The sequence below is a fragment of the Schistocerca piceifrons genome, chromosome 5 (genome assembly GCF_021461385.2).
Source record: "Schistocerca piceifrons isolate TAMUIC-IGC-003096 chromosome 5, iqSchPice1.1, whole genome shotgun sequence".
Classification (NCBI taxonomy): domain Eukaryota; kingdom Metazoa; phylum Arthropoda; class Insecta; order Orthoptera; family Acrididae; genus Schistocerca; species Schistocerca piceifrons.
The window spans coordinates 38194194-38221717 of NC_060142.1; the positions used below are offsets into that span (position 1 = coordinate 38194194).

Consider the following 27524-nt stretch of genomic DNA (forward strand, 5'->3'; position numbering starts at 1 on the left):
TATTTCCAGGGGCAGATGTGGATTCTGACCACAATCTATTGGTTATGAACTGCAGATTGAAACTGAAGAAACTGCAAAAAGGTGGGAATTGAAGGAGATGGGACCTGGATAAACTGAAAGAACCAGAGGTTGTAGAGAGTTTCAGGGAGAGCATAAGGGAACAATTGACAGGAATGGGGGAAAGAAATACAGTAGAAGTAGAATGGGTAGCTCTGAGGGATGAAGTAGTGAAGGCAGCAGAGGATCGAGTAGGTAAAAAGACGAGGGCTAATAGAAATCCTTGGGTAACAGAAGAAATATTGAATTTAATTGATGAAAGGAGAGAATATAAAAATGCAGTAAATGAAGCAGGCAAAAAGGAATACAAACGTCTCAAAAATGAGATCAACAGGAAGTGCAAAATGGCTAAGCAGGGATGGCTAGAGGACAAATGTAAGGATGTAGAGGCTTGTCTCACTAGGGGTAAGATAGATACTGCCTACAGGAAAATTAAAGAGACCTTTGGAGAGAAGAGACCCACTTGTATGAATATCAAGAGCTCAGATGGCAACCCAATTCTAAGCAAAGAAGGGAAGGCAGAAAGGTGGAAGGAGTATATAGAGGGTTTATACAAGGGCGATGTACTTGAGGACAATATTATGGAAATGGAAGAGGATGTAGATGAAGATGAAATGGGAGATAAGATACTGCGTGAAGAGTTTGACAGAGCACTGAAAGCCCTGAGTCGAAACAAGGCCCCGGGAGTAGACAACATTCCATTAGAACTACTGATGGCCTTGGGAGAGCCAGTCATGACAAAACTCTACCATCTGGTGAGCAAGATGTATGAGACAGGCGAAATACCCACAGACTTAAAGAAGAATATAATAATTCCAATCCCAAAGAAAGCAGGTGTTGACAGACGTGAAAATTACTGAACTATCAGTTTAATAAGTCACAGCTGCAAAATACTAACGCGAATTCTTTACAGACGAATGGAAAAACTGGTAGAAGCGGACCTCGGGGAAGATCAGTTTGGATTCCGTAGAAATGTTGGAACACATGAGGCAATACTAACCTTACGACTTATCTTAGAAAATAGATTAAGGAAAGGCAAACCTACATTTCTAGCATTTGTAGACTTAGAGAAAGCTTTTGACAACGTTAACTGGAATACTCTCTTTCAAATTCTGAAGGTGGCAGGGGTAAAATACAAGGAGCGAAAGGCTATTTACAATTTGTACAGAAACCAGATGGCAGTTATAAGAGTCGAGGGGCATGAAAGGGAAGCAGTGGATGGGAAAGGAGTGAGACAGGGTTGTAGCCTCTCCCCGATGTTATTCAATCTGTATATTGAGCAAGCAGTAAAGGAAACAAAAGAAAAGTTCGGAGTAGGTATTAAAATTCATGGAGAAGTAGTAAAAACTTTGAGGTTCGCCGATGACATTGTAATTCTGTCAGAGACAGCAAAGGACTTGGAAGAGCAGTTGAACGGAATGGACAGCGTCTTGAAAGGAGGATAGAAGATGAACATCAACAAAAGCAAAACGAGGATAATGGAATGTAGTCAAATTAAATCGGGTGATGCTGAGGGGATTAGATTAGGAAATGAGACACTTAAGGGAGTAAAGGAGTTTTGCTATTTAGGGAGTAAAATAACTGATGATGGTCGAAGTAGAGAGGATATAAAATGTAGACTGGCAATGGCAAGGAAATCGTTTCTGAAGAAGAGAAATTTGTTAGCATCGAGTATAAATTTAAGTGTCAGGAAGTCGTTTCTGAAAGTATTTGTATGGAGTGTAGCCATGTATGGAAGTGAAACATGGACGATAACCAGTTTGGACAAAAAGAGAATAGAAGCTTTCGAAATGTGGTGCTACAGAAGAATGCTGAAGATAAGGTGGGTAGTTCACGTAACTAATGAGGAGGTATTGAATAGGATTGGGGAGAAGAGAAGTTTGTGGCACAACTTGACTAGAAGAAGGGATCAGTTGGTAGGACATGTTTTGAAGCATCAAGGGATCACAAATTTAGCACTGGAGGGCAGCGTGGAGGGTAAAAATCGTAGGGGGAGACCAAGAGATGAATACACTAAGCAGATTCAGAAGGATGTAGGCTGCAGTAGGTACTGGGAGATGAAGAAGCTTGCACAGGATAGAGGAGCATGGAGAGCTGCATCAAACCAGTCTCAGGACTGAAGACCACAACAACAACAACAACAACAAGTTTGCTTTATTTGCAGATGATACAAACGTTCCAATAAACAGTAAACCAAGTATAGCCTTAGAAAGGTCGGCTAATGAAATTTTCATGGACATTAATAAATGGTTCCTAGCCAATTCTCTGACATTAAACTTTGAAAAACATACTACATGCAGTTCAGAACCCGTAAAAGGTTTCCTGACAGTATACGCCTAAAATATGACAACAAGCAGATAGAAGAAGCTGACAATGTTACATTTTTGGGATTACAGCGTGACAGTAAATTTAACAGGGAGCAGCATACCACAGAACTGCTTATGCACCTAAACAAATCTCTGTTTTCTATGTGAATGTAGTCGGACATAGGTTGTATAAAAATAAGAAACTATCATAGTTTAAATTATTTTCATTCCATACTGCCAGACGGGATTATTTTCTGGGGTAACTGATCAAGCCATGCTAAAGTTGTCTGAACCCAATAGAAATTATTTCTGGTGTGAACTCAAGAACATCCTCCAGAGGGCTGTTTCAGGAACTGGGGATATTAACTACTGATTCCCAACATATTTATTCCTTAATGAAATTTGCCATTAAAAATATATCTTTTACTTCAAACCAACAGTTCAGTTCATGGAATAAATACTAGAAATAAGAATAACTTTCACAAATACTTAAAGTAACTTATTTGGTTCAGAAAGATGTTGACTATTCAGCAATTCACATTATCAATAACATGTTAGCAGCCATAAAAAGTTTAACTAATAATAAAGTTCAGTTTGAGAATAGTCAGACCTGACTGTTGTGTGCATGTTGTTAACAATATTCAGGGCTGTAACAAGTTTCCCCAAGTGAAATTTCCTGATCTTTCCCTGATTTCCAGACAATTTTTAGCATTCTACCCTGACAAATTTTGAGATCTTCTGTATTTCTAAACATGTGAACAAAAATCTTAAGTACTAACATCAACATCTTTTGTAATGAACTGTTTTTAGATGGAGAAAGCAAGCCAAATGTTATATATGTTTTGTTAAGACCACTGATGGAGGCAGCAGTGCTCTCAGATCGAAAAGTGATGGTTCATGAGCTCTCCGAAATGATCCCTGATGTCAGCAAAACCTCTATTGACAAGATTTTGAGAGAGCATCTAGGGTATGCTAAGGTTTGCGCAAGGTGGGTGCCAAGAATGTTGACCGAAGGCCACAAACAGCAATGTGTTGAAGCGGTCCAAGAACTTCTTCAAGATCATGGAACTCATGGCGAGGGATACCCTGACTCCATCATCTCTGGAGATGAGACTTGGGTGCACTACCGCACACCCGAAACCAAAGAACAGTCCAAACAAAGGAAGCAACCAGAGTCGCCGAGACTGTGAAAATTCAAACAAACGCAAAGTGTCGGCAAAGTGATGGCAACAGTGTTTTGGGACAGGAAGGGGGTATTGTTGTGTGAATTATTGCCCACCGGTACAACAACCAACGCTGACAGGTACTGCAAGACACTGCAAACATTGCGTCGCACAATTCAAAACAAAAGGAGGGGTATGCTGTCCGAGGGGGGTGTGTCTGCATCAGGATAACGCTCGACCACACACCGCTACAGCCACCAGTGAGCTCATCACAGAATTTGGATGGGGTATTGTCAAACACCCGCCCTACAGCCCGGACTTAGCCCCAAGTGACTACCATCTCTTCCCTGACATGAAGAAACACCTGTGTGGATCGCATTTCAGTAACAGAGAAGAGCTGGAAGAAGCGATTCTCAGGTATCTACGCAGCTTGGTGGCAGATTTTTTTTGACTCGGGCATTCAAAAGCTCATACACCGCATGCAAAAATATATTGACCTCAGTGGCGACTATGTAGAAAAATAGGTTAAAGTCTGAACTTTCCAAAAATGTACGCATTCATGAAATAAACATGTTTTACACTGTGAAAAAAAATTGGGAATCTCATTCTACTGACACCCTTTGTACGTTATTGTTGGTTATTATCCACTGTGTTTTGTCTATTATTCTACAGGTATTGTGTGATTTTTCTTTCAAGAAATGCACGAGTACATAGCGTACAAACAAACTGCCAGTGACTGCCATAATTTTCTTCTTATCGTCCATACTTTCTGATATACAAACCACTTTCGAAGTGCCAAAATGTACTAGAATAAATAAAATGTCACACTGTACAATGTATTTGGGATGAGACAGTCGCAGTTCCTGAAATCCATTGCCCATGGCCTCTGTCCTGCCGAGGAGCACCACAGTCCTAGATTCATGGATAAGCCATGAAAATTCGCCACATTACGCCACAGATCAGTGAGACTAGATGCAACAGGCAGGGTCCGCACATTAGTGGGAAACTATGGGCTTCAGATTGGCAGGCCAGATCTATTAGAAATACCCACAGAGATGCCGGCACTTTAGTGGGAAACTATGGGCTTCAGATTGGTAGGCCCGATCTGTTACAGATACCCACAGAAATGGCCTGCATTTTTGGCCCATCATGGAATTCCACTCGTGTGGCCAGCTATTACACGTCAGAGACACCATGTTGATGCAGTGGGACCATGGTGATCACCAACGCAACAGATATCTTGTGCAAATACTCTGAGAATCAATACTAATGAGGATACGTAGCAACTCACTGTAAAGATGATCGCTGAGCCACAGACAGGCACACAGAAAAGACAGTCACACTCTCAACTAAATTTTTGGCCATAGCATTTGTCAGAAAACGACATCGCACACACATTCACAAAATCATTGTGACACAACTCGTGCACACATGACCGTTGTCTCCAGCCGCTGCTTCAACAAGCTCTGAGAATCAGATCCACACAAACCACTCCTCACACCTGCACCCCTGCCTGTCATCGGCAGCTGCTAGGCTAGCAGCAAGTAGTGGTGGCAACACTGACTGCAGGGGAGGGGTGGGAAGGGGAGCAGCAATAAGAATAACAGAATACGGAAGTGGTGCACATACTCAGATGTGCCCAACCAGTGATGAAGCATGACGTCTCAGTAAACAAACAATTTCATGCTATAGAGACAAATCGAGATTTTTCCAGTGGTTTTTTTTTTTTTTTTTTTTCCAAATTTCCCTGATATGTTTGAAGTTCCCTGATATTCACTGATTTACAGAACCTGTGGCAACCTTGATATCAAATAGTGTGAATATTATCTACAATCTGACTTCTGTACAAATTTTGCGCAGTAATGTAATCATTGTAAATAAGTGCTGTGAAACATTTTTTTGAATTTTATTCTTTTATTTGATGATGTGTAGCTAATAACCAAAGAATTATCATATACACGGAAGTGTATTGAACGTGTAATTACTAGTTTTATATCCTTTTGAATGTAAATATGCTTAAGATTTTCCTTGACTGATTCCTCATCACGAGGGCACTTTCTTTTGGTTTCTGTGGAAGGTACATTAACATACCTGTTATTATTTTGTAAATATTTATTGTGTATTCTTGTTTTTGACATGTTTCACATCCCAGAGGATCTCCTCACTATGGATCAATTGGATTGAAAAGTACGTCTAATCTACTTCAATTCAAGAATGGAATCCTATAGCAGGCCTCACTACTGGAATCAAATTTTACCCTTATTTGTTGATGCTTTGTTGATGCCTGAGGATAACCTTCTGCTTCCTGCATTCTTGATAATAATGGAATCATTTATGCATACTTCCCTAATTTCATTATGTACTGACTCATGCAAAGTGTAAAAAACCGTTTACACCTGTTAATGCCTTACACACAAAAGATTAAACTATCTTTCCTCTCAATGCTACTTTCCTGAATCCCAGTCTGACAATAAATTGCAAGTATTGTGATTGTGAACTTCTATTTACAGAAAATCTTCAAAAACTTAAGTAATAAGACAACCATCATGTAATTGTCTCTATTATCTCTTGTTCTCTTTTAATAATATGGTTTTTCTAATTAATATTTTAATATGTTTGGAAACTGACTGTACCTGAAAGACACATTGTGCAGATGGCTGGGTGCACTAAGTCATAGTCTATTTGATATTTCTTTGTGGCTATGAAAGTCATTTCTCATCAGTGATTTAATAATGGATTCACAATCTTCGTTGTTTCCTGCTATTTTTCATGATCTAAACTGCATCTGCAGGCTGCTGTTTGGAACCTCATTTCCACATACATGTCTCCTAACACTAGCATGAGATCTCTAGAGTATCTTAATCAATTAAATTTACCTCTGAAGTAGCATGCCCATGATAATGTGATCAGGTGAGAATTCTTGATTCTGTGAAACATTGAGTCTACTGCACTCAATGTATGCATGCAGTCAATGTACGAGCAGCAGGAAGACAGAAGAACAGAGTAGACGGATGGAGTTGAAATATATGATATGACTATGTGATTATGAAGAAATTAGAAGGAAGAAAAAAGAGACAGGATGAGAATTCAAATAAATGGACATGAAAAACAGGATTGGAACATATTACAAACCCCTCCAATGGATAATTTGCAGCAACTTACCTGTGGGATTCCGAAGACACAACAACAATCCTAGATGATGAATGCAGCGATGACAGAAGCAGCAGTGTGAGATAAAAGTGACTCAAGTGGTTTACTTGAAACAATGTTTCATATCCATCCCCTGTCAATGAGAATGGTAACCCAAAAATCGCTGCATTAAGAATGAGATAGTCCAATGACCTGCGAATACAGTAACAGATTAGTATCAAGTAGAACATGCAATCATTTCATAACAATACAAAAATACCAAAATCTGAAAACATAGGGCAATGGCAACACCAAGAATGGTCAAATATTTCATTTTATACTGCAAACACACTACTATTTTTTTAAAAATTAATTAATTACTCAAAAGCCTTTCTTTCTTTACATTACCAAATAATAAACTGCAGATAAACTCTCTTTGTTAATGACATTATGAATAACTTGCTTATTTCTTTCAGTGTGTGGCAATTACAACTCATTGGGTGGTATGAGCTAAGATAGGAGATGCACCCTGTGTTTAACAATGCCTGCCAGCAGTGACACCCTTCTGCTATTTCTCATGATCTGAATTGCATCTGCAGGCTGCTGTTTGGAATCTCATTTCCAAACTATGTTGTCAACTTTACCCTTTGGCATCTGGCAACTCAGAAGTATACATCTTCAACAGCAGCATTCATCTGCAAATTCAGTTCATTGATCATTCAATATGGTCAGATTTGGAGATAAGTGATATGCTGTGTTAAAGCTGTGGATTCAGAAAAACCCTCAACAGTCAAGATCGCAAATGTAGTTTTATCAGTTACTACTTTTGGTTTATCTACAAGCTATCTTTAGATCTGTAATATGCAAAATAATTGGCTAAGGTTCTCTCTTCCAATTTCGTCTTTTCACATACAATACACATTACACTGTATATGCAGATCGAAGGCTACAAGCTTCACAACTTTTCAGTTTCTTGTATATACCAACATCAGATGACTAACTGTCAGTTAATATCAACGTACTGTATTACTCTCTTAACTTTTTTATGAGAAGGAAAGTTGCTACTCACCATATAGTGAAGATGCTGAGTCGCAGATAGGCAGAACAAAAAGATTTTTACACTTAAAGCTTTTGGCCAATGGCCTTTGTCAACAATATACACACACACACACACACACACACACACACACACACACACACACACACACAAAAAATGAAACCACATTGTGAGCAGCAGTACCAGTGCACGATGGGAGCAGCAACTGGGTGGGGGAAAGTAAGAGGCTAGGGCAGGGAGGGAGAGGGACAGTATGGTGGGGATGGTGGACAGTGAAGTGCTGAAGGTTGGGTGGTGGGCAGGGGAGAGGTGGGGAGGGAGGGGGGGGGGAAGTAGTGGGGAAAAGGAGAGAAAGAAAGAGAAATAAAAAAATAATAAAATAAAATAAATAGAAAATTTGAAAAAAAAAGACTGGGTGTGGTGGTGGATGACAGCTGTGTAGTGCTGGAATGGGAGCAGGGAAGGGGCTGGATGGGTGAGGACACCGACTAACGAAGTTTGAGGCCAGGAGGGTTACGGGGACATAGGATGTATTGCAGGAAAAATTCCCACCTGTGCAATTCAGAAAGCTGGTGTTGGTGGGAAGGGTCCATATGGCACAGGCTGTGAAGCAGTCATTGAAATGAAGGATATCATGTTTGGCAGTGTGTTCAGCAACAGGATGGTCCACTTGTTTCTTGATCGCAGTTTGTCGGTGGCCACTCATGCGGACAGACAGCTTGTTGGTTGTCATGCCGACATAGAATGCAGCATAGTGGTTGCAGCCTAGCTTTTAGACCACATGACTGGTTTCACAGGTAGCCCTGCCTTTGACGGGATAGGTGATGTTAATGACCGGACCGGAGTAGGTGGTGGTCAGAGGATGAAAGGTACAGGTCTTGCATCTAGGTATATTACAATGGTATGTGCCATGAGGTAAGGGATTGGGAGCAGGAGTTGTGTAAGAATGGACGAGTACATTGTGTAGGTTCAGTGGATGGTGGAATACCACTGTGGGAGGTGTGGGAAGGATAGTAGGCAGGACATTTCCCATTTCAGGGTACGACGAGAGGTAACTGAAACCCTGGCAGAGAATGTAATTCAGTTGCTCCAGTCCTGGGTGGTACTGAGTTATGTGGCGGGATAGTGGGACTTTGGGAGGTGGTGGGAGACTGGGAAGATAAGGTACAGGAGATTTGTTCTTGTACAAGGTTGGGAGGATAATTATGGTCAGTGAAGGATTCAGTGAGACCCTCGGTATATTTTGAGAGGGACTGCTCATCACTGCAGATGTGATGACCATGGGTGGCTTGGCTGTATGGAAGGGACTTCTTGGTATGGAATGGGTGGCAGCTGTTGAAGTGTATCTATTGCTGGTGGTTAGTAGGTTTGATATGGATGGAGGTACTGATGTAGCTATCTTTGAGGTGGAGGTCAACATCTAGGAGGGTTGAGTAGGGCCAGGTGAAGCAAATTGGTGAGAAGTTGCTGAGGTCCTGGAGTAATGTGGATAGGGCGTCCTCACCTTCAATCCAGATAGCAAAGATGTTATCATTGAATCTGAACCAGGTATGGGGTTTAGGATTCTGGGTGTTTAGGAAGGCTTCCTCTAGATGGACCATGAATAGGTTGGTATAGGATAGTGCCATGCAAGTGCCCATAGTTGTACCCCGGATTTGTTTGTACGTAGTGCCTTAAAGGAGAAGTAACTGCGGGTGAGGACATACTTGGTCATGGCGACTAGGAAGGGGGTTGTTGGATTGATATCTGTCGGGCATTGGGAAAGGTAGCGTTCAGTAGTGGTAAGGCCATGGGCATTTGGAGTGTTAGTGTACAGGGAGGTGGTATCAACAGTGATGAGCAGTGCACCGTGTGGTAAAGGGACAGGAACTGTGGAGAGTCCGTGGAGGAAATGTGATTGGTATCTTTTATATAGGAGGGTAGTTTCCGGGTAATAGGTCGTAGGTCTACGAGAGCAGAGATTCTCTCAGTGGGGCCACAGTAACTGGCCACAATGGGGAGTCCTGGGTGGTTAGGTTTATGGACATTAGGAAGCATATAGAAGGTAGGAATGCAGGGAGTGATAGGGGTGAGTAGAGAGATGGACTCCGGGGACAGGTTCTGAAATGTGCCTATGGATTTGAGTAGTGACTGGAGGTCCTGATGGATTACTGGAATGGGGTCACTGTAGCAAGGTTCGTCGGTGGAAGTATCTGACAGCTGGCTGAGTCCTTCCGCTAGGCAATCCTTGCAGTTTAGAACAATATTGGTGAAGACTTTGTCCACAGGTAGGATTATAATGTTGGGATCAGTTTTTAGATGGTGGACTGCAGTTCTTTCTGGAGATGTAAGGTTAGTCTACATGTTGAGGGATTTGGGGAATGATGATAAAGCAAGGTTTGAGGTTAAGAAACTCTGGAAAACTAAGAAGGGGTGGTTTGGGGGTAGTGGGGGTGGATCACGGATGGAAGGGTGAACTGAGTTAGACAAGATTCAATATTGGTCTTTGGTGGAGTCTAATTGGTAGGGTTGGTGGCAAAAAAGTGTTTCTACTGCAGGGATTGGGAGAAGGAAAAAAGGTCTTTAACAAGTCCTGTATGACAATTTGGAAGTGTGGCAAAGGTGAGCCCAGTCACTAACATCACCTATGTCATAGGAGGTAGGGCTATCTGTGAAACTAGTCATGTGGTCTACAAGCTACGCTGCAACCACTGTGCTGCATTCTACTAGGGCAGTTCAATAAGTAATGCAACACATTTTTTTCCTCGGCCAATTTTGGTTGAAAAAACCGGTAATTTCTTGTGGAATATTGTCAAACATTCCTGCTTCTTCTCGTATAGTTTCATTGACTTCTGGCAGGTGGCAGCGCTGTATGGAGCTGTTAAAATGGCGTCTGTAACGGATGTGCGTTGCAAACAACGGGCAGTGATCGAGTTTCTTTTGGCGGAAAACCAGGGCATCTCAGAAATTCATAGGCGCTTGCAGAATGTCTACGGTGATCTGGCAGTGGACAAAAGCACGGTGAGTCGTTGGGCAAAGTGTGTGTCATCATCGCCGCAAGGTCAAGCAAGACTGTCTGATCTCCCGCGTGCGGGCCGGCCGTGCACAGCTGTGACTCCTGCAATGGCGGAGCGTGCGAACACACTCGTTCGAGATGATCGACGGATCACCATCAAACAACTCAGTGCTCAACTTGACATCTCTGTTGGTAGTGCTGTCACAATTGTTCACCAGTTGGGATATTCAAAGTTTTGTTCCCGCTGGGTCCCTCGTTGTCTAACCAAACACCATAAAGAGCAAAGGAGAATCATCTGTGCGGAATTGCTTGCTCGTCATATGGCTGAGGGTGACAATTTCTTGTCAAAGATTGTTACAGGCAATGAAACATGGGTTCATCACTTCGAACCTGAAACAAAACGGCAATCAATGGAGTGGCGCCACACCCACTCCCCTACCAAGAAAAAGTTTAAAGCCATACCCTCAGCCGGTAAAGTCATGGTTACAGTCTTCTGGGACGCTGAAGGGGTTATTCTGTTCGATGTCCTTCCCCATGGTCAAACGATCAACTCTGAAGTGTATTGTGCTACTCTTCAGAAATTGAAGAAACGACTTCAGCGTGTTCGTAGGCACAAAAATCTGAACGAACTTCTCCTTCTTCATGACAACGCAAGACCTCACACAAGTCTTCGCACCCGAGAGGAGCTCACAAAACTTCAGTGGACTGTTCTTCCTCATGCACCCTACAGCCCCAATCTCGCACCATCGGATTTCCACATGTTTGGCCCAATGAAGGACGCAATCCGTGGGAAGCACTACGCGGATGATGAAGAAGTTATTGATGCAGTACGACGTTGGCTCCGACATCGACCAGTGGAATGGTACAGTGCAGGCATACAGGCCCTCATTTCAAGGTGGCGTAAGGCCGTAGCATTGAATGGAGATTACGTTGAAAAATAGTGTTGTGTAGCTAAAAGATTGGGGAATAACCTGGTGTATTTCAATGCTGAATAAAACAACCCCTGTTTTAGAAAAAAAATGTGTTGCATTACTTATTGAATTGCCCTCATATGTAGGAATGACAACCAACAAGCTGTCTGTCCGCATGAATGGCCACCGACAAACTGCGACCAAGAAACAAGTGGACCACCCTGTTGCTGAACACACTGCCAAACATGATATCCCTTATTTCAATGACTGCTTCACAGCCTGTGCCATATGGGTACTTCCCACCAACACCAACTTTTCTGAATGGTACAGGTGGGAACTTTCCCTGCAATACATCCTACATTCCTGTAACCCTCCTGGCCTCAACCTTTGTTAGTCGCTGTCCTCACCCATCCAGTCCCTTCCCTGCTCCCATTCCAGTACTACACAGCTGTCATTCCACCACCACACCCAGTCATTTTACATTTTTTAAATTATTTTATTTTATTTTTTATTTATTTCTCTCCTTTTCCACTACTTCTCCCCCCTCCCCACCTCTCCTCTGCCTGCTACCCAACCTGCAGCACTTCACTGTTCACCATCCCCACCATACTATCCCTCTCCCTCCCTGCCCCAGCCTCCTCCTTTCCCCCCACCCAGTTGCCACTCCCATCATGCACTGGTGCTGCTGCTCACAGTGGGGTTTCAGTTGCCTGAGACTGTAGGCGTTCGTGTGAGTTGCGTTTGCGTGAGTGTGTGTGTGCGTATGTGTGTCTATTGTTGTCAAAGGCCATTGGCCGAAAGCTTCAAGTGTGAAAATCTTTTTTTTTCTGGTGCCTATCTGCAACTCAGCAGCTCCACTATATGGTGAGTAGTAACTTTCCTTCTCATAATATTGTTACACTCCATCCTGGATTTTCCACTGTTTGATTTCTTAACTTTCTCCTATTTACAAAAACTGATATTATTGTTTCAATACAATGCTTTATGTACACACACTTTTATCACTTTATATCTTAAAACTAAAATGTACACAACCAATGTGAGGCTTGTTAATGAAAGTAATAGTATTGGCTTACTGATTGTTATCATTCAGCCTACTTCCAGACACTAATATAATTGACAAATACCTGTTCTTTGAATACTGATGTCAAAATTATGGCACAGTGCTAAACACTTTGTTGGCAACAGTTACCTATCATGTTGCTTGATAGTCTCTTGGGCATGCAGTTGGGTTCATTGATCACTGTAGAATGAATTTTTGAGGGTGTAATGTGGCATCGTCATCACGTTACTCCTGCTGACTGACATTCTGGACCAGTAAGTGCGACATAAAGAGTGGAGAAAAATTGTGACACGAAATTTTAACTCTGGACAGTTGGTGCCAGTAGGAAGCAAAATTACTAATGTTTTGTAGGTCAACAATGCACAATTTTTAAACTACAGAAACTTGGCACCATGCGCTCCGACTGTCAGTGGGATTGCCCTGTTGCCAAATGCTCTGAACAATGCATGACCATGAATGATTTGCCTGCCGGAGATTGCAATGTATCCAAGCCTCCTGCTCTGGGAGCCAATCGCCGGGGTCCCCGACACATCCATTGTAGTTTCATGGTAAGACGTACCAGGAACAAACCCATTAACAGCTGTTAGTTCATGTACCAAAAGTCTTTTACAAATTATGTCAGCCTTGAAATGGGCCTTTTTTGTAGCTAGGACATTGTTTACTTAAAGCAGGTGCTCGAACTGGCACTCCCCCTACATTGACCGTATGTACAGACTGCATGGTGTACTGGCTGTGGTGGTGGGGGTAGGTCACACTCTGGAATCAAGTGGCAGTCCTCAGTCTATGCTCTACCTTTGCTTGCTCAGTGTTCCGTTGTGCTCAGTGTTTCGTTTCCACTGCATTTGGAGAATTTTCAGTTCCGGAGCCCACATTGACGAAGTTGATCCACTGTCCTTTTTGATGAGGTTCTCATGTAGCTGGATTTTGATAGCTTCATTGTATACACTATCCCAATAGTAGGATGTGTATTGCAGTATTTTTGTATCTTTGTATTTCATTTTGTGGTTAATTTCAAGGCAATGTAAAGCAAATGCTGATTTTGTGGGCTGCTGGAAGCTGGTGTGCTGTTTGTGTCCCGTGCACCTTTCTTCAATTATGTAAATGGTTTGCTGACATACATGTTCCCAACTCACGTGGTATGTAATACACTCCAGATTCAAGACACCCAGGTCATCTTTACTGTCCCTAAAAGGGAATTGGTCCTCCCCAGCATGTGGTACACACATCTAATATCTTGTGATTGTAAAATTTTACTTATTTTTCCAGATATGTTGCCCATGTATGGAACTTAGGCTATCTGTTTTGGTTGGTCTTGATTGGGTGTTGACTGTGGTGTGGTCTTTTGCTTGAAGGTGCATAAATTTGGTGATCACTATACCCATTTTTCTGAAACATGTCACTAAGGTGGTCCATTTCAAGTTTTATGCTTTCTCTGTCAGAGATTACATGAGCTCTATGGACCACATATTTAGCACTCCTTCCCTCAGTGATGGGTGATGACAGCTAGAGGCATGGAGGTAGTGGTCTGTGTGGGTTTTCTGCTGATAGATGCTGTCTGGTTTTCTGCGTACCAGAACATCCAAGAATGGCAGCTCCCTGTACTAAAATGTTACCACACACACACACACACACACACACACACACACACACACACACACACACACACACAAATGACAAAAATCTCGTACATTGAAAATGTACAGTAAAAAGGAAAATCCAAGGGAACAAAGTAAAAGAATATAGCTGATAGTGATCTTCAACAGATTCGTCTCGTCATCAGCTAAAATAAAGGGCAGGTCCCCATTGAAAATTCCTTTGGTCCTCTCATCATAATACAAAATGCACTCATTTATAATGTGACCTACAGTGATCTGCACACCACAGCCATCAGAGACTGGGGGATCCACTCACTGGAATAGGAAGCTATGTTTTATAGGACAGTGCCCAATGCAGAGACAGGTCGGGGCTACTTCAACCTGCAGACTGACCAGCATGAGGTACACCATGTCTTCACCAACTGCAGCTTATTGTACCTCACTGCAGCCACTCCACCCTCTACGGTTGCATGGATCTCTAACACAACAGTGAAACCTGCAGGGGAATGCCACGCTGTGTTATGTCACTCTGCTGCAGAGTGAAAATCTCATTCTGGAAACATACTCCTGGCTGTGGCTAAGACATGTCTCCACAATATCCTTTTTTCAGGAGTGCTAGTTCTGCAAGGTTTGCGGAAGAGTTTCTGTGCAGTTTGGAAGATAGGAGACGAGGTACTGGCAGAATTGAAGCTGTGAGGACACGCTGTGAGTCATGCTTGGGTAGCTCAGGCAGTAGAGCACTTGTCCGCAAAAGGCAAAGGTCCCGTTCTCAAGTGTCGGTCCAACACACGGTTTTAATCTGTCAGGAAGTTTCATGTTATGTTATGTTTCCTGGAGGCTTTCTTGGTGGCTCAGTCTGTTTCTGCATTTCTCCATTTCCCACATCCCCTTGTACTCAGCAGAATGATACCTGCTTCCTTCACCACTACTGTGCGGGGTAGCCATGCAGTTTGAGGCACCTTGCTACGGTTCACGTGAATTGGGATGGGTTATTAATAAAAATTTCATAAGTGAGTACATATACATGAAGCTACTGTGAATATCCCTAGTTCCTTAAATAAATGTCAGCAAGACGATCTTGGCCGGGCTCCATCTATTATTCTGATTACATGAACTGATGAAGTGCATCAAAAAATGATACCATACAAAAGCAGTGAATGAAAATAGGTATAGTATGCTAATTTACTTCTATGTTTATTGCCAAAATTTGCACTAACCTTAATAGCACAAATAGCTGTACTCAAACATGTCAGCAGATCATCAATGTGTTTCTTCCACCTCAATCTCTCATCAGGGAACACACCAAAAATTTGGAATATTCTGCCTTAGCTACAAACTTCTGCTGAGGCTCTATATCTATTAATGATGTTGTGTCTTTACTGTACAGAACTGTATATATTGTGGTTCAAATGGCTCTGAGCACTACGGTACTCAACGTCTGTGGTCATAAGACCCCTAGAACTTAGAACTACTTAAACCTAACTAACCTAAGGACATCACACACATCCATGCCCGAGGCAGGATTCGAACCTGCGACCGTAGCAGTCGCGCGGTTCCGGACTGAGCGCCTAGAACCGCTAGACCACCGCGGCCGGCTATATATTGTGTTTTACTAAAATTTAATGAGAGTTCATTTGCAGAAAACCACATAATAATTTTCTGAAAGATGTTATTTACAATTTCCTCAGCTAATTCTTGTGTGTTGGGTATTAATATACTTGTATCATCAGCAAAAATAACAAGCTTCGCATCTTTGTGAATACAGCGTGGCAAGCCATTAATATATATTAAGAACAATAACCCAAGATTGAGCCATGTGCAACTTCATTCTTGATGTCTCCCCAGTTTGAGGAATTTGCTGAGTTTTGTGCATTATGTGAACTGTTTATTTCAACCTCCTGTACTCTTCCAGTTAAATATGAATTGAACCTTTTGCACAATGTCCCACTCATACCACAATACTTATGCTTATCTAGAAGAATTCTGTGATTTACACAATCGAAAGCCTTTGAGGGATCACAGAAAATCCCAATTGGTGATGTTTGGTTATTCAGAGCATTTAATATTTGATCAGAAGACGTATATATAGCATTTACTGTTTAAAAGCCTTTTGTGAAAAACAAATTAGCATTTTGTTAAAACTTATTTTTACAAATATGTGAAGCTCCTCTTGAATACATTACTTTTTCAAGAATTCTGGACAAAGCTGTCAGAAGCGAGATTGGGTGGCAGTTGTTGGTATCAGACTATCCCCCCTGTTTAAGCAATGGTTTAACAATAGCATGTTTCAATCTTCCAGGAAAACTGCCCTGTTTCATTGACTATTGTATGTGGCCGAGAATCCTATTTATCTGTTGGGAATAAGATTTTAGTTCTTTGTTGGAGCTGTCATTAATTCCATGTAAGCTTTTACTTTTGATGAGTTTATTGTTTCCAAACTTCAGAAGTAGAGGCAGGTAGAATTTCAGTTTTATCAAATTGCATAGGTATTGCCTCTCCCGTATACTGCTTTGCCTTTTCTAATGAACATTGGTTCCTATTTTCTCCACAACATTTAAAAAAATGATTATAAAAATATGTTCAACCTCTGACTTTTTGTTAGTAAACTTTTCATTCAGTCTGATGGTAACACAGTCTTACTGGCTTCCCTTTCAACAATATTCGAAATTGTTTTAATTTTTTGTCACAGTTGCTAATCTCAGTTATAATGCACATACTTTAGGGCTTTTTAATAACTTTCCTTAATACAGTACAGTAGTTTTTATAATATTTGACTGTTTCTGGGCCGTTTCTTTTTCTTGCTCTTAGATACATTTATCTTTTCTATTTACAAGATATTTTTATCCCTTTAGTAAGCCATGGTTTTTGACATGGTCTTGTAGAAGGGACCAGCTTCTTGGAAGGGGGAGAATGTGTAAGAATTTTTTTTGAGAATAGTTGATTTCCTTGAAAAGTTTCCAGTACTTGTCAAGAGCTAAGAAGCTGTAGAGACCGATTACAGTTGGCCCAAAGTTTCAGCATGTGTTGCTGAGCTATCATTGCTCCTACAATATGATTGCTGACAAAGGGACATTTTCAGGTGGACCTTGTTCATGATTCTTAACCAACAGGGGTGCGTAGAAGGGTCATGTGGTGCCCGAGATGCAGTCACGCCAGGGAGCAAAGTCATATTTTTGGTACAAATAGGAAGTGAAATCGCGAGGACTGTACACCATCCTGAATTGCTTAGAATTTGTGGAAGTAACTGTTAGTGTGCCACCCGTAATGTTAACAAATCTGGTCAATATGTTCTCCGTTGCTTTCTGGCTGACCATAGAAATAGTTTCCAGGCTCTTGTAAAAAGACGACATTGCCGCCCCACAAGTTGTTCACATTCCCTAGTCATATGGCTTATTTTGCTTTCATGAACCACTGCCAATTGCTGTAGCATCATTTTTTCAGTTCCTCCCTTTGCTACCTCCTGTGTAGATGTTTTGCCGCCTGTTGCTCTGCACTGCTGCACAGGCCATGATTCCCATTTGAGTTCACTTATTGTGATTCATGCTTATGCTATGTCATTATTTCCTACTATGCTTGTGGTTAAAATAAGGATTATCTCCACTACACAGGTGGAGTGAGCAGGGTATCCTCCTCTCCCTTACCTTCAATATTGTTTTGCATTGCCGCAAGTTACCACAACCTGCATGTTGGCTGTGTCCAGTATTATTTACAGTATTCTATGCTGTGCTGTTGACTAATGAGAGACTGTCCTTGGATAATGAAGTCCATAGAATCTAACATTGAATCATTACCACCTGGAAACACCTCACTGTGTGAAGCTTTTGAGAATGAACGCCTGTGAAATGTAATTTTGCCACACTCTGAGTAGTCAGTAACATTAAGTCATTCTTAGACTCCATAAGACATTAGCACCCATCCATTCTGATGGTTGACAGAGAACAACAATTCTAATTACTACATTACACAGTCAATAAGAATCACATCACAATTTTATCCATTTGTCAGACACACTTACTTAAGGAACATATGACTATAATCTACGTTTCTATGATTGCTACAGAGATCTTTGTCATACATGGTTACAGCAGTTATTTGTTATCCATCAACTCCACTGTTATGGCCAAGAGAGTTTAACTGTTTTCTGCAATTACTGTTTAGTGCACTTCCGCATATTCTACTGGCACTCTATCCAAGTGGCTTAATTCAAATTGTTCTTCCCTTAGGAATTTAACTGATTAAAGTGTGATTGTTCTTGAACTGCCAGCAGTGTAGGTTCCTGGCCACCCTTTACACGTTTTTATGTAGTAAGACATGCTAAACTTTGCAAAGATGAACATGAAAGTGAAATTAGTAGACATGGGAAGTGCAGACTGAGTACATATCTTTGCTTCAGCAACAAACACCTTCTTAATGCCAAAACTTCTGGACAGTTAAAGCCACTTAGAAAGCAGTAATTAGTGAAAGCAACTGGAAATAGTTGTCAAGCTTTTGTGATTTTGTAATTGTTTATGAAATGGCTATTAATGTCATCCAACTAGATGACTGTAAAGTTGACACTTGAAAGCTATTCAAATTTGCTAGCTGGTCACGCATGTGAGATGCTATTTTGGAGAGGCGAAGTTTACTGCTTTCCCTTACCTCACTCTTGTCCCTCAAGTGCTCGGCCGTTTGGACATTGCTGAGACTTCTCTGAACTCTCTTCTCCCCCCCCCCTCACACCACTATTACCACTGGTACTTCACTTACACCAATGTATGTGTACCCCCTTCCCTTCCGACCCTCACCAGCCACTCTGCGACAGCTACTGTGACATCAGGCCAGCACAGCCAACCTTGTGAGACACTGCACTATCCAGAGCAACTAGCTGATAGTGTGTTGAGTAGAAGTTTTATTCCCAGACTGGATCCCAGAAACAAATTGATACAGGATTATTTGTTGCAACAAACCTAAAGGAGTATACCACCATCTCAAGTAGACCTCTCGTTCTCAAAAATCCCCTCCTCAATTGGTAGATTCGTTAATGTAATAAAGTTACACTTAATTAGCTTTCACAATGAAGTCTGTTGATATCCTAGATGCCTCTACTATGGGTAGTAACAAAATCAAGTGCAAGGTAGTGTGCTAGCCACTAAACCACGATTGACATATGCACAGCCCATTGACATGCTGAAAGATAGAGCCGACAGACCTCTGACTGGAATGACAGATTGTGGAACAATTCAGTTCGCACTTGTGTGGTGCTGTCATTTTAGAATTCCTTCCAGAAATTTAGACAATGAATACTGCTCTCTTGTACACATTTTCCTTAAGAATTACCACGAATATTGATGCCCTATCCATTAAGATTTACCAAACGTATATCCTGGAAGCTTATCACAAGTATTATTAATTGATTTCAAATTGTAGCTGTGACCACAGTCTGTGTGCTGTTACGTATTAGACATCTTGGTTATGAAAGCAACCTTCGAGACACTGCTGCTTTCATTACACACTCCTTTCTATAATATGCAAGCAATCCATAAGAGACCACCATCGACATAAAAGATACAGAGATCAGCCATGAGTTGTGACAATGCGAGATCCTCATTTTACCTTCTGACATGCACCAGGCTTACTAATTCACTGATTTACATTATATGCAGTTACTGTTATATCCTAGCCAGTAATGCCACCCGAGCCCGCTGCCAAAAGGTTGGCAGCATCAAAGTCGGGACGCCGTCCGCATAAGCAGCACCAGCGAGACAGGAAATCGCCGCAAGTCTGCGCGCGCCACCGCTGGCTTCTGGTTTCTTAAGCGCTGGAGTCGCGAGCGCTAGGACAGTTCTGTATTCGCCGCTCAGTTGTATACTGGCCACCGAATTGTGTAATTGCTAGTCAGTTGTGTGTTCATCGCAGCAGAGTAGTTGTTTGTCGTCAGCCGACGCCGACCTAGCCGCTCCGACTCGAACTAGACAGATTTCTGTAGACATGGAGTTCACTACTGTGTTTCTGTATCTTCGTTAATAAAGATAAGTACTGACTTTTATTTAATCAGAGTGTTTGGGTTTTCATCTTTCTGTTCACTGTTCCAGCGGACCAGTCGGCCCGCTATTAAAAGTGTGGCGGTGACTTCGTAAGCCGTTTCTACAGCGAATTGTTTGTCGCTACGAACGCCGCCACAAAACTGGCGACGAGGACTTCCGAACTCGTGTGCAGGGCTGGTTCAACTTGTTTCTCGTTATACTAATTATAGCGATAAAATTTTGGGGGCTGGTTTAATTTGTGTTCACTATGTCTGCCGAATTACAACAGTTGATCTTGTTACAGAGTCAGCAAATACAAAGTCTGGTGGAAGCAATCGCCAAACAAGCGGCTAATCCTCCAACACAAAAGGAACAAGTACAGGCAGCACCACCTTTCCGTGCTTTTGATGCATCAAGAGAAGAATGGCGAGAATATTTCGCGCAGTTGCAGGCGCACATGACAGTCTACAAAATCACAGGTACTGAGCGGCAGCTTTATTTAATTTCCACTGCAGGCGTGGAAATCTATCGACTGCTTTGTAAGTTGTTCCCGGAATCCCAGCCAGAAGCTTTAGACTACGACGTTGTTGTTAACAAGCTTGCTGAGTATTTCGAGTCGCGAGTTCATGTGGCAGCAGCCAGATTCAAGTTCTTCAGATTAAAGAAACTGCCACATCAATCTAATAAACAGTGGTTAACAGATTTACGGGGCCTCACCCGTCAGTGCCGATTTAATTGTGCATGTGGAGCTTCCTACAGTGATGTCATGCTACGAGACGCTATTACTCAAAACATTGCAGATTCTCGTATTCGTGCTGCTATCTTAAAGTTGCCTGACCCGTCATTAGAGACTGTGATGCACATCATTGAAGCCCAAGATACTTTTGACTATGCTGAGTGTGAGTTAGATCAGCCATGTATTTCTCAAATCGCCTGTGCTAAGCAAGTTATGTCACGCCCGCGGCCCCACCGGCAGAGTCAGACTGTAAACACTAGCCGGCCGCGTCATGTTAAACACATTCGTCAGCCGCGTGTGCAAAATGATAGAGTTAAGTCTTGCCCTAAGTGTGTTCTTGCTCATCCCCGTGAACGTTGCCCGTTAAGAAACGCGGTTTGTCACTTTTGTCAATGGAAAGGACACATCCAGACTGTTTGTTTGCGTAAACGCAAGAACAATTCTAGTGCTGTCCAGCCCATGGATATTCATGTTCTTCAAAGCCAGCCCGCCCAGAAGGTCGCGTTTAAAGACTCTTCCACGGTTCGTGTGGGTAATAAACTTGTTCGCAGTAAGCCACCCACCCAGCCCTCTGCTATGCGACCCAAGCGTAATTCAAACGCTGTAAAAAGTAATGTACAGACTGCAAGTGAAGCGGGAGTTGTTGTTCCACCCGCCCAACCCACGAGTTGTCGTAAGCAGCGAACACGCGCTAAACGCGCTGATTTTGTGTCTTCTGCCTCCACTGCACCGATCCAGAGACAGTGTAATAAACTATTTGTGAAGCTACACATCCAGGATAAGACCTTCAATTTTCAATTAGACACTGGTGCGTCTGTGACTCTCATAAATAGTGCTACGTATGCGGCTATCGGCCGCCCTAAACTTTCAGCGGCAAAACATTCTTTGGCTACTTATAGTGGAGAACAAATTCCTGTGTTAGGTGTATGTAGCGTGCCAGCCACATTCCGTGGCAATACAAAAACAGTTTCATTCACAGTGCTCCGCGCTACAGACAGTGTAAACATTTTCGGATTAGACTGTTTTGACTTGTTTGGCCTGTCTATCCAAGACAATGTGTTGCAAATTAATTCTGTTGTTGTTCCTCAAGACAGCATAACCGATTTGTGTAAACAATACAGTGACATATTTAAAGACGAACTAGGTTGTGCTGCGAACTTTGCCGCTCATATTATGTTAAAAGGTAATGCTCAGCCTCGATTTTGTCGTGCTCGTCCAGTGCCTCACGCCCTCCGGGCACCTGTAGAAGAAGAACTTCGTCGTTGGCAAAACAATGGCGTTATTCAACCCGTTTCAGCGAGCCAGTGGGCTTCTCCCTTAGTTATTATAAAGAAACCGTCTGGCAAGTTACGTTTGTGTGCTGATTTTAAGTCGACAGTTAATCCTCAGACTGTCATTGATTCTTTTCCTTTGCCTAGACCGGACGAGCTGATGGATAAGTTAGGGGAAGCTCGTTTCTTTTCCAAAATTGATCTCCGTGAAGCATATTTGCAATTGCCCCTCGACGAGCAATCACAACAGTATTTTGTCATAAACACGTCGTTGGGGTTGTTCCGTTTTCTGCGTTTGCCTTTTGGTTGTGCGTCAGCTCCAGCTGTTTTTCAGCGTTTTTTGTCACAACTTCTGGCTAATGTGCCATCGTGTTGCAACTATTTAGACGATATTGTTGTGTCCGGTCGGACGCCTGCTGAACATTTCCGTAATTTGGAGTGTTTGTTGACAGTGTTGTCTCAGGCAGGCCTACGTTGCAACATCGATAAACGTTCATTTTTCCTTACGGAGATGGAGTATCTGGGACATGTTATTAATGCTCAAGGCATTCATCCCTCCCAGTCACATTTAGCAGCTGTTCGTGATTTGCCCGCCCCTCGCAATCCGCATGAATTGCAAGCAGTTCTTGGCAAATTGACGTCTTATATTAGGTTTATACCTAATGCATCACAGATTGCTGCACCGTTGCATCGTCTCCGCCGTAAGAATGTTCCGTTTGTGTGGTCAGCTGATTGCCAATCAGCCTTTTAGCAGCTTAAAGAGGCTTTATTGAATGATCGTTGTCTGGTCCATTACGACCCTAACAAGCCTCTGGTGTTGGCTTGTGATGCCTCTTCTTTCGGCCTCGGTGCTGTGTTGTCTCACCGAGTCGGTAACACCGAACGTCCTATTGCGTTCGCATCTAAATTGCTAAACAAAGCTCAGAGTAATTATAGCCAATTGGACAAGGAAGCGTTGGCTATTGTGTTCGGTGTCACAAAATTCCATCACTACCTCTATGGTAGACCATTCTATTTAGTAACAGATCACAAGCCCCTGACGTCACTGTTTCATCCGTCTAAACCAGTTCCTCAGTGGACAGCTCAGAGACTACAACGTTGGGCTCTTTTGTTATCACAATACCAGTATGAGATACTGTATCGCCCTACAGCTCAGCATGCAAACGCTGACGCGCTTTCTAGATTGCCGATTGCTGCGGATGATGTCTTCGATTCCTCTGACGACTCTTGCCATCAGATTGACGCCGATGAGCATCAATCCCTCCGGGATTTTCCGATTGATTATCGTCAGGTGGCACGTGAGACAGCTACGGATCCTCATCTGAGTTTACTACTACGTTTTGTTCAACGTGGTTGGCCGTCCAAGGCAAAGGACATATCGGATCCTGTGGTTCGTCGCTATTATCCGCAACATCATCTGTTGTCTGTTTCGCACGGAGTTTTGCTGTTACGCACCGAGAATGACCAGCTTCGTGTAGTGGTTCCCCAAGTGCTCCAATCCAAGGTCCTCGACTTGTTGCATCAAGGTCATTGGGGAGTGGTCCGCACCAAGCAGCTTGCCCGCCGTCATTGTACATGGATCGGCATTGATAAGCAGATTACGCAGATGTCTACAGATTGTTCGACGTGTGCCGAACACCAAGCTGCTCCGCCTCAACGCTATTTGAGTGGGCACGCCCTGCCGGTCCCTGGCAGCGAGTACATATTGATTTCGCTGGTCCATATTGGCATTCTCGTTGGCTCATCGTGATAGATGCATTTAGTAATTTTCCGTTTGTTGTGCCCATGCAGTCTACAACGTCTTCACAAACTATACAAGCGTTGACTTCAATTTTTTGTATTGAGGGTCTTCCAGAAGTTTTAGTGTCTGACAATGGTCCACAATTTACCTCTGCTGAATTTGAAAGTTTTTGTTCTGCCAATGGCATTTGCTATGTTCTTACTCCGCCGTTCCACCCTCAATCGAATGGTGCAGCGGAACGTTTTGTACGCACATTCAAGGATCATATGGACCGCCTTCGTGCTACGCACTCTCGTCAGCAGGCCCTCATCACATTCCTGTCGTCGTACCGGACCACGCCACGCGACGGCCCTTCGCCTGCGGAGCTTCTCCATGGCCGTCGTCATCGCACCCTACTACGGTTGTTGCACCCCCCGGATCGACCCGCCGCTTCTGAGCATCGCACGCGTTTTCAGCGCAACGACGCCGTTTTTTTCAGAGTTTATCACGGTCGCCGTCATTGGGAACGTGGTACCGTGATAAGTGTCCAGGGTCGCGGTTTTTATACTGTTCAAGGTGCTACTGGGGTGCACAGGAGGCATCAGAACCAGTTGCGCCGCGCTGGCCGCCCGGATTCTGCCACTCGTTCTTTGTCCACAGGTTTGGTCCGCGGCGGGTTCCAGCCGCGCCTTCCAATTTCGCTGCCACCCCCAGGGCAGCAGCAGCAGCAGCCGTCGCCGCTACCACGCCGACAGCCCGTCCCGTTGATGCCTCCCGCACAGCTTCATCCGGGAGCGGCCCAGGTGGTCGCTCCGGCGCCTGCGGTCCCTCTTCAGTCGCCACCGCCTTCGGAGCTGATGGACGTCGACCCCTCAGCCGGGCCGCCTTCCCAAGCGGTGGCTGTGCAGCCTGTCCTGCAGCCGCTTTCCTTGGGCACCCCCAAGGAGTCTGACACCGCAGCGCCTTGTCCGGCGCCCACTCAGCAGCCGTCGACGCAGCGTCAGGAGACGCACCCTCTCTTCGTGGGTCCCGACGCCCCGTCGCGTCCAGTACCAGAAGCTGCGCCCGTGGTCACCCTGACCTCGGTTTTCAGTCGGTGTTTCCCGAGGCCCCGCGCAGCCAATGCTGGGGTGCGGACCGGGGACTGCCACCGACAACAGTCTCCGCCCCGGTCTCTTCTGCTACGCCTGCGGCCAGACCCCTCCCCCGCCGTCGACGCTCGCCACGTCATTATTCAACGACGGTGCGGCGATTTGGGGGGGAGGAGTGTTATATCCTAGCCAGTAATGCCACCCGAGCCCGCTGCCAAAAGGTTGGCAGCATCAAAGTCCGGACGCCGTCCACATAAGCAGCGCCAGCGAGACAGGAAATCGCCGCAAGTCTGCGCGCGCCACCGCTGGCTTCTGGTTTCTTAAGCGCTGGAGTCGCGAGCGCTAGGACAGTTCTGTATTCGCCGCTCAGTTGTATACTTGCCACCGAATTGTGTACTTGCTAGTCAGTTGTGTGTTCATCGCAGCAGAGTAGTTGTTTGTCGTCAGCCGACGCCGACCTAGCCGCTCCGACTCGAACTAGACAGATTTCTGTAGACACGGAGTTCACTACTGTGTTTCTGTATCTTCGTTAATAAAGATAAGTACCGACTTTTATTTAATCAGAGTGTTTGGGTTTTCATCTTTCTGTTCACTGTTCCAGCGGACCGGTCGGCCCGCTATTAAAAGTGTGGCGGTGACTTCGTAAGCCGTTTCTACAGCGAATTGTTTGTCGCTACGAACGCCGCCACAAAAGTTACCATCACAGAACACTTAATTTTATAACTTCTCCGCAGCTCTTACTCTATGGAATCAATTGCAAAAACAAATTTTCGGCAGGTACGTAGATCCAGTATGAAACGAGTGACACAGATAAGCACCAAAAAAGGCACAACTGAACCAGTCCACGACATCATCAACAGCTGCCATAATTCATGCCAATAGATACACCATTATTAATCCACAACACCTGCTACACTTATTGGCTGATATGTAGGTTATGCCAAGTGATAGGCGGAGACATGATTCAATAGTAATAAAAAATCCCATTCTCAATGCATTAAGACCATATTTGCCTTAAACTACTATGCCACAATGTGACAGGAAGCTGCAGTCTTGGACGAGACTGCACCTTGTTCCTCGTGTGCATCAGAATACAGTTTATCAGCAAGAGAGCTACATGCCACTAGCTGTTGCACAGCATGGCTGTTACATCATTTACGATGTGCTGAAAACAAGTGACTGGGATAAAACTCTGTTCCTTAAATCCATATAAGAATGAGCCCAGAAAGTACAGATTCCCTTAATGAATGACTGCAAGAAGTCACCCTAAAGCTTATCGCTGACTATAGGGACATTACAAATTATGTCAACCTATGTCTTGTCCCAAAAGCATATCAAACAATAGCTTCAATTTTGGACACAGCCAGGTGCAAGCTCACTCCCATATGAGACTTTCAAGAAACAACCTCTGCTTCCACTATATCTGACTCCAATCACTTTCATTATTTGTTGATGTTTGTATTACAAATGATTGTTTGATACTTATATTATTTTACTACAGTACCCATTTTGATGCTAATCTTCAGTTAACCATTTAGTTTGATGAATATTTACATTTGTGCTATGATTATTTGTGCAATTAGATCATTTAAATTGTCCATACTTGAGCCTCAATGAAGTTCCAAGCTACTGCATGAATTTATACTGAACCATCAACATGTTCCCCTAGCTACGGAGCTGTTCTCCATTACCATATTAACACAATGAAGTATCTGTTCATCGTGTTCCTGAAGTGTACTCTATTTCTGTTGCTAATGATCTGCTGTTGTTTGCGGATTTGCCAGGATGTTTCCTCACTATGTTGTTTGCCTCAAATAGCTATGCAGTGTTCACTCATTTCTTCTGTTACTTAGAAACGTATGACTGTTCTCTGTGCTCCACTGAAACGAATCCAGCAAGTGTCATCTGAGCACTGGTCTATTTGCTTGCAGGAAGAGTACTGATCTATTTGCTTGCAGGCAGACATCTCCCGAGTCATTTGGATTCACCATATATTTGAAGATAAGCTGCTTAAAAGGTTGTTACCAGTTCTGACTTTGTCAGTGTTCTTACAAATTATTCACCCTTCATACCCATCAGCAATGTAGTGATCTGTGTTTGCAATTGGTCCTCTGACTTTACATTTTGGGCATTAATTTACACAATTTATCACTAGAAAGTCTCAAGTCTTTACCAGTGGCTAAATTGGAGTTTTTCTGCAATGACCATGAATGATATGGTTTCACCCAACCAACTGCTCACATTGCATGAGAACTATGGAAGTGTATGTATGTTAATGCCCAGACATGGCCTCCACCTCTGTACAGCCACCTTTGTCAGACATAAAACTCAGCAATGTGCATACTATGCAAGATTATCAAACTGCCAGCTTGTTTATTGTGTGATTGAGAACATTGCGTGTTGAGAACCCAAACTGTTTAAGATTGGT

General features: G+C 43.3%; 1 protein-coding gene across 1 annotated transcript in view; it reads right to left on the reverse strand.

Moving 5' to 3' along the window:
- The window catches only part of LOC124798238 (WW domain-containing oxidoreductase), a 153851-nt gene that overhangs the window by 63460 nt on the left and 62867 nt on the right, over positions 1–27524 (reverse strand). The window contains exon 5 of the mRNA XM_047261552.1: positions 6689–6868. Within this exon, the coding sequence (XP_047117508.1) occupies positions 6689–6868 (180 nt within the window). The remainder of the gene's footprint in view (positions 1–6688; positions 6869–27524) is intronic.